The 8325-nt window shown below is 42.8% G+C and overlaps 1 protein-coding gene across 4 annotated transcripts in view; it reads left to right on the forward strand.

Moving 5' to 3' along the window:
* LOC112219672 (guanine nucleotide exchange factor subunit RIC1-like) overlaps positions 1-2728 on the forward strand; it is a 77266-nt gene extending 74538 nt beyond the window's left edge. For all 4 annotated transcript variants that reach the window (XM_042302094.1, XM_042302095.1, XM_042302096.1 and 1 more), the window contains one exon: positions 151-2728. In XM_042302094.1, coding sequence (XP_042158028.1) covers positions 151-448 — 298 coding nt within the window. In that variant the 3' untranslated portion in view covers positions 449-2728. The remainder of the gene's footprint in view (positions 1-150) is intronic.
* Positions 2729-8325: the final 5597 nt, after the last annotated feature.

Raw genomic sequence — 8325 nt, forward strand, 5'->3', positions numbered from 1 at the left:
TGTCTCTCTCGCTCTCTCTCACTAAGCTAGGAGAACTGTTGCTGCACGTGTGTGCCCGTGTCTATGACAAAAATTCAATGAATGCTTGAAATGGCTATGAGTATTCTTATGAATACTGGCTCCCTCGCTCTCCTCTCCTCCTCCCTGTAGCCTGGGCTATAAACCCTTCTTGAACCTGATCCGGCCCCAGCTGCAGAAGCTAATGGAGACTGCTGTGGAGCAGGTCCAGCCTGAAGCCTTCCAGCCAGGGGCTTCCAACCCCAACTCCAAGCTGACTGAGCCCCAGCCCGGATGCCCCAGGGCGGAGGACAGTAGAGGGCCTGCTCCTTTGGGCCTGGCCCTGCCCTCGGAGCCCCCTGGAGGGTTAGTGACAGAGGACGGAGGAGCTCCAGAGGAGCAGGAGGAGCAGGCGGCGGACGAGGGGGCGTATGACTGCACCTTGTCCTGACGTGCCCTGTCCTGACCTGGGTCGTGTTCATTAGCCACCAAAACGGAAGAAAATGGGCTGAAACAGGGAGGGACTACATCAAACGTTTTTGCTACGGTGTGTGTGCCCTAATGACTACAGCCCTGTCCTAACCTCTGACCTTGCTGGGCAGGTAAAGGGGTGTGGTGCGGGTGTGTGATGGGACACAGGATGAGAAAGAAGAGGAGGAGGAGGAAGGGATCCTCAAAGACTGAATACTCTGCATTGTGGGTCTCAAACCAGTTTTGTTGGCTGATGTGGACCCAGATATGTTACATCGACCATGAGTATGTGTGTGTGTGTGTGTGTGTGTGTGGTGTGTGTGTGAGAGTATATGCTTGTTTATGTGAGGCTTTTGTGTGTTACCATACTTTGGGTGTGAAACACAAGGAAGCTCTCTCTTTGTTTCTCTCCTGTCTGCATACTCATCCATCCCAGTGCTGGAACAGGATCTGAGTGAGTGCAGTAGGTTGAGTGTCAGTATTATGGACTTGAGTCACTGCAAACAGCGCTTGCCAGGACACAGCCAATTCATAGCACCCAAACAAAAACACCTAAGATATCCAAACTGTACGACAGGTGGTTCAAACCTTCTACGTTTATTCTACTTCCTATGTGTTCCTTTTTAAAGAATTCGATCACAGACCACCATCACAGAGTACGAGTTTGGGCTCGTCAGGCTTTATTCTGGAATGAAGTGTTCGAGCACAAAGCAGGCAGTTTGTTGCAATTTAGCTTTTTACCAAAATGTGCTTTTCAGATCAGAGAATTGCTCGCTGTCTGTGTTGTGGTCTCGGCTAGGCTTTAGTGACCGTCTAGGTATAAATGTATACTGCTCGGCTGGCTTTTCTGTGTGATGTGAGCGAATTCCCAGTCAGATCACCGTGGCGACTTGTTAGGGAGAGCACAAGAAACAAAAAGCATCCGTGATATTCTCCCGAGAGACCTGTCAAACAAACCTTTTATTGGCAGCCATTCCACAGAACTGAACAGTTAAACCTTTATATTTTTTCACGGTTTGTACAAATGTCTATTGTACTTTTTCGTGGAGTAAGTTCAAGTATAACTTTGGTACTTCTGGCAAGAAACCGCCCCTGAAACCCACGAACGGTGTTGCCTGGACATTTTACGAGATGCGTGTGTTGTGCAAGGGGAGGGGTCTCATATTTTCATACCTCGGGGTGTACAGTGGATTTTAAAGATGCTTTATGATACTTATGATACCTTTGTCGGTAATGTGGAGGTGTTCTTCAACATCCATAGCATTCATTTAGGAATGTCCCCTTATTACGATGCTAGACTGTGGCGTGAGAATGCTCTTGGTCAAGAGCGAAGACGTGGATTGGTCATGTATGTTGAGGAGGGCCTGATAAGCCCTCAACCGGGGGGGCGGTAGCCCCGAGGTTAGAGCGTTTGGGCCAGTAAGCGAAAGATTGCTGGTTTGAATACCGGAAACCGACAAGGTGATAAAAATCTGTTGCTGTGCCCTTGAGTAAGGCACTTAACCCTAATTGCTCCTGTTGCGCTATACGATTGTGACCCCACTCCCTGCGGGACACTCGAGGGGAGTTCGGATATGCCAACAACAACAACAAACATTTCCATTTCAAACGTGTGTAACAGAACTAATATAAGCACCCCTCAAATGGATTCAAACAAACCATGACTGTCTAACCATATCTGAGGACAAACCACATTTATTATGAGGATCATGACCTGCATCTTCACACACGTACTTGGCTCGAGAATTGAAACATTACCGCTCAATTAATTGGCTTCGGTCCTGTGGAGGATCCAATGGGAAGCAAACCTTAGGAGAAACAAAGCTATGTTCATTCACCTTATATTGTTATGCCAGAGTTCACTTTTATTCACCCCTTTGTAAAGACAAAAAAAAAACTTGTGTTTAACTTAACGTCATATATCGTTATCGTTTTTAAGGTAGGATTGTGTTTTATCTCCTATCAGTGATCTTTGTCTTTCCTTGGGAATTGCTGTGGAGTTGAAGAGGTCCTGGGCTCTTTAATGAATACAGAAGACGTCCCATAGTTTCTATAAGGACCGAGGTCTATAATGTCTTGGTCGTTATCACCGTGGTAACATACCAAAACCTTGATCACGAGCGGTGATACTGATAATAATGACTTTAGGAGAATCTCTAACTCTGAAGCGGCTGTGTGTGTACGATGTACCTGCAAAGACCAAGTAGTATTGCATCTGTTAATGATTTTGTTTTGTTGACTAAAGTACAGTATCCTCAGAGTGTTATTCTTATTTATTGGTTGTGTTGTTATTACTATTCTAAATAGTCATTTTTTTAATTCTTCAAATTGTTTTTATTTTGGCTATATCAAAGCAGCTAATCGAGAGCTATTTAATTGCTTTTGCCTCGACATACTGTAGTCATCTGAGTCTTTAGACCCATATCCCACCGCCTGACACGAAAAGAGCTCCTAAAACTGGGCCTCAGTTCGTTACGCGTCTCTGAGTAGGGGTGCTAGGTACAGTTTTGCTTTTCAGATCATAATGTATACAATTACATGGACAAGGTGGGATCCGAGTTGAATCTGGTGTGTTTGTCCAGGGCTACAACAAAGATGTGTGCTGTTTGGGGGTACTTGAGGAGTTGAGGAACACTGCAATTTTTAGGGCCTTCCTCTGACACCGCCTGGTATTGCCTCCTGGATGGCAAGAAGCTTGGCCCCAGTGATGTACTGGGGCTGTACACATTACCCTCTGTAGTGCCTTGTGGTCGGAGGCCAGGCAGTTTCCATACCAGGCAGTGATGCAACCCGTCAGGATGCTCTCGATGGTGCAGCTGTAGAACCTTTTGAGGACCCATGCCAAATATTTCCAGTCTCCTGAGGGGGAATAGGTTTTGTCATGCCCTCTTCACAACTGTCTTGGTATGCTTGTTAATTTGTTGGTGACGTGGACACTCTCAACCTGCTCCACTTCATTCCCGTCGATGAGAATGGAGGCGTGGCTCGGTCCTCCTTTTCCTGTAGTCCACATTCATCTCCTTTGTCTTGACCACTCTGACGGAGAAGTTGTTGCCCTTGCACCACACGGTCAGGTCTCTGACCCCCTCCCTATAGGCTGTTTCGTCATTGTCTGATCTAGGCTCAGATCCCCCTTGTCCATGAAATCTTATACATTATGATCTGAGAAGCCAAATGGATCCTAGCACTCCTACTTGTCACTAAGGGGACCTGATCCTAGATCAGCACTCCTACGCTGAGACGCTTTATGAATAGGGGCCCAGGGATACTCGAGGACTGGAATTGGGACAACACTGCTCTAGACAACTGCTGGTGCTCTGAACACACCGGTTCTGGTTAAACACACCGGTTCTGGTTAAACACACCGGTTCTGGTTAAACACACCGGTTCTGGGTAAACACACCGGTTCTGGGTAACTTACTGTGCATGTAGGCTATGTTCCTCTATTATATTAGGTCCCTCCAACTACAGAAAGTACAGCAATGGTGTCCACTTACTTACAGTAAGTACATCTGTATTAAATCGTGCAATTCTTTATCATGTTTAACATTTTTATTTGAATCCTTTTATTTTCAGTTTTCAGCCTTTTATTTGCATTCTCTCTGCTCCTCCTTTTTTCTGTCACTCATACAGACCAAAATATTTGTATTTTATTCATTATTTTTGCTGCAGCTTACTGTGTTTGTAGTGTACATGGTTGCAGTCTCTGTTTTGCCTCTATTCTGATTCTCATTTATTGTTCTGCTGCATTAAGAAAATCCCTTTGTACAGTCACGACGACTGTTCACAGCATTGATGTGCTTAGCTATATTCCATCTCTGCTTTCAGTACGGTATAGTATATGCAGTCAGTGGCTTACTTTGCTGCCTGCTCTCAAACTGTGAAGTTGACCTAACACGCGTACAGTACTTGGCTAACCAAAGACAAATGTTCAGAGGCTTTCGGTCGGTGTGTGCAGGTTGTTGAGAAGATGAGTGCTTGTGTAGAGGTGCAAAGATGTACAGTGAATCCCACCCCCCCCACCCTCCCTCTGTGATGAGAAAGATAACCAACCATTGACGCTCAAACCAATTTTTCAGTTAGTTCTCAAGATTGTTTTTCTATATCATATAAAAATGGATATTATGATTATACACGTCATGTTTCTGTCTGATCTGAGGATGAGAAGCCTATTGTTTTGCGTGTCTGTCTTTGCTGCTGGGAAAAGCACAGTCATACATGACACAGCGGTACTGTGTTCAAACAAAGGACGCTATAAGAACATCTCTGGTTCATACACACACTATATAGGTGATCAAAGACATACTGAGTGGAAGAGGACTCTTTTTACTTCATATTGTACTTTCAAGTATTGCCTATCTATGACACATTACCTGGGTCATGCAGACAGTTGGACATCTTCAATGCAGTGTACAGTATATAGTGTTTCTTGTACAATTAGCCTTTTCTACTAATTTTGTTTTCTATTTTATTTTTTTCCTGTACATAAAAGAACAATAAATTATTTTTAAAAACAAAAAAATGACTTATTTTTTTCCCAATTGCAATTGATATTTTCAAGACGACTACCAAAAATAACGTTTAAATCATGTATTAAGCACTATTGCGCTACATGGTGGTATCTTCATTTGAACACACGTTAATTTCAAGCTTCTTTTTTTGCATGGGGAAAAAAACAGTGGATATCAACCATGTTAATCCTGTTGTCATGCTATAATAACTGATTTAACGGTATGGTTAGGGGGTAACTCCAGTTAATGAATATCTAAAAATGTCATATAAAACTGCACTTTATTCAGTGGCTCTGAAATACTCTGCAACTAAGTCAAATGTGTAGCTAAATTTGAACAAAACATGGCAAGATAAAACTGTTTACTTCAACATAGGTCCCCAGAAAACTCATTCAGCAAAGACAATCATTGAACAAACATGGATTTAAGATGTTGCCATGTCAATTTCAGATCCCATTTTTCTAACTCAAGTTTAAGTTAAATGATATCAGCAATATGAATTACTCAATTTTTCATGAAAAAAAATTCGGACATTTAAGTGAAATTCGAGGCCCATATCAATGGATTCAATGAATATTTCCACCAAATATTGACCCAGATTAAATTAGCGCGTTGGAATTCACCATGTTTAATGGGATATGACTATTTGTAGCCCTTTGCTAGCTCCTTTTGAATAATGTTTATCATAGTTTGTTTGAACTTGACATGTGCTTTGGTGAACATGGAAACGAGTGCACTATCAAGACACTAGTGATTGTGTTTTGTTAGCAATGCACCATATAAAGAATTAACAATTGAGATGGGATTGAATCCCCCCGTCTTAGTGCTGGAATCAATCCCTATCGAGGAAGATCTGTTCTAACTCACGTTTGTGGTGACTACATTCACGGTAAGGGCTGCAAATGTCGGCTCAATGAGACATTTTCTTTAAATAGTGTTTTTTTTTTTAACACTTTTTTTCCCCATCATATTTCACATTAACATTTTAGTCATTTAGCAGACACTCTTATCCAGAGCGACTTACAGTGCATTCATCTTAAATTAGCTAGGTGGAACAACCACATCACAGGCATAGTAAATACACATTTCCTTAGAGTAGCTATCAGCAAAGTCTGAGCTGGGGAGGGGGGGTCAAGTGCAAGTGTTGGTTCAGGATTATTATTGGGGGGGTTTGAGTTGAAGGGGATTATTTGAGGTACTTTTTGAAGAGGTAGGGTTTCCGGTGCTTTCGGAAGATGGGCAGCGACTCTGCTGTCCTAGCTTCGGGGGAAGCTGGTTCCACCATTGGGGTGCCAGGACAGAGAAGAGCTGGGACTGGGCTGAGTGGGAGCCAAGAGACCAGGGGTGGCAGAGCATAGGGTTTGAGCATCGCCAGCCTGAAGGCAGTGAGGGGCAGTTCCTCTTGCTGCTCCGTAGACCAGCACCATAATCTTGTAGTGGATGTGAGCGTCGACTGGAAGGCCGTGGATTGTGCGGAGGAGCTGGGTGACTTTTTTTGTTTTATTTAACCTTTAACTAGGCAAGTCAGTTAAGAACAAATTCTTATTTACAATGATGGCTCGAGAGAACTTGCAAACACAGATCCAACCTAACAAAACTGAGTCACATGTTTCTTGAAAGTTTACCATAGTCTGAACTGCCCACACTATCTCAGCTACTTTCACCCTGATCTAGGTATGTGTAAAGTTCAATTTAACTTCCCTATATTGTGCACAGTTAGCTGTCCTCCCTCTCCTACGAGCTATCCCCTGTAACAATATACCTAGTCTCTGGGAATGATACCCATCTATCACCACGACCTTAATCTATAAGCCCCCACAGATCTCCACTGCAGTCATGTTCCATCCCACTTAACAGCCCTATGTAAACATTCCTTCTCAAACACAGGTTATGTGTACCTCGCCTCCTGCTACAGATACATTTGCACATATCATTCCATCTAACACATAACACACTTGTCACTACTCCCAATGCACTTCTACAGTTATAAACATGCTGAAACATTCTCAAATCAATTAGTCAATATACATCAGTCCCTCTGGGACAATGATCACTTATGTTCCACAATAAAAATAAAAATATATTGACTTGAAAAGGAAAGAGAAAAAAAGTAGATGTTTAATAACTTCACACCACCCAGATGCGACTAAAACTGGGGAAAGAACCGTCCATCTGTTACGTTCTATACCTATGTAATGCTGATCTCCATTTCATCCTTGGGTGTTAACGCAAAACACAGACTGAGCCTTGTATGCAATTAATTGTACCGTATCATCCAGCAATCTCGATGTATCGATGCGATTTAACAAAAATTCTGACACTGTAAAACAAAAGAGAACAATAAAAAACCTTCATGGTTGACCCAAGCGATCATCCAGTGAGTTCTCCAACAACCTCCCTGTCGGAGCATACGTAAAGATAAGGTTTCTAGAGCCACCCTAGGCCTAATACATTTGAGCAGTGCCCCCACCCCTAGCCCTTAGAAAACCATTGGAACTATTGTATCTCTCTTGCAAGTCTGTAAAACTGTGTATGCATGGGCTTGGTCTGATGAGTAGTAGGTAATGACATATGCAGTGACATCACTTGGGCTGGACTTCGTGCTTAATAAAATAACTTGGGACTTTTTCTATTTTGCAGAACTTACTTGGAAACATGCGTGCTATGTTCCTGTTGTCAACTTCAGTCTGCAATTGCATTTAATAAAGGTTTTTGAGTTATTTAAAACCTGTTAAAGATAGGGCTGACTACTGCCCCCTTTGGAGGAATTGCGTGCCCATAGTAAACAGAAATAAAATCTGTCAAAAATTGCTAATATATGCATATAATAATTATTATTGAATAGAAAACACTCTAAAGCTTCTAAAACCGTTCAAATTATGTCTATGTAAAGCAGAACTCTCAGGGCAGCCATTCTCCCAAACTCTCTCTTGGCAACAGAAAAGTTGGGACAACAGATCTGGGAACAGTTTCTATCTCTTCAGCGCGATGTTCCCTTTCAGTGGGGCCTGTCATTGTGAGAATCTCGCGCTCCCTCGAGTTTTGGCGGGCTGAAACCTCCGGATCACGCGAAAATACATGTACTTTCATGTGCGCGTCGGGTCCGGAGCTCTCTTTCTTCCAGGATTGACCAAACGATGTAGGTTTGTCTGTTCACGCTAAGGATTGTTTTGCATGTTTAGAACATGCTAAAGCTCGATTCTGCACTTAGTTTGACCAGTTTAGTCGACATATAATATGTAATTTTGAAGTTTTGATGCGCATCCACTAGAATTTTGGCTGCATTTCGACCGGAATTTGTCGTGTTTGATAACCTAAAGACACAGACTTGAAAACCAAACGCAGT

Source organism: Oncorhynchus tshawytscha, linkage group LG20 (genome assembly GCF_018296145.1).
Source record: "Oncorhynchus tshawytscha isolate Ot180627B linkage group LG20, Otsh_v2.0, whole genome shotgun sequence".
Classification (NCBI taxonomy): Eukaryota; Metazoa; Chordata; class Actinopteri; order Salmoniformes; family Salmonidae; genus Oncorhynchus; species Oncorhynchus tshawytscha.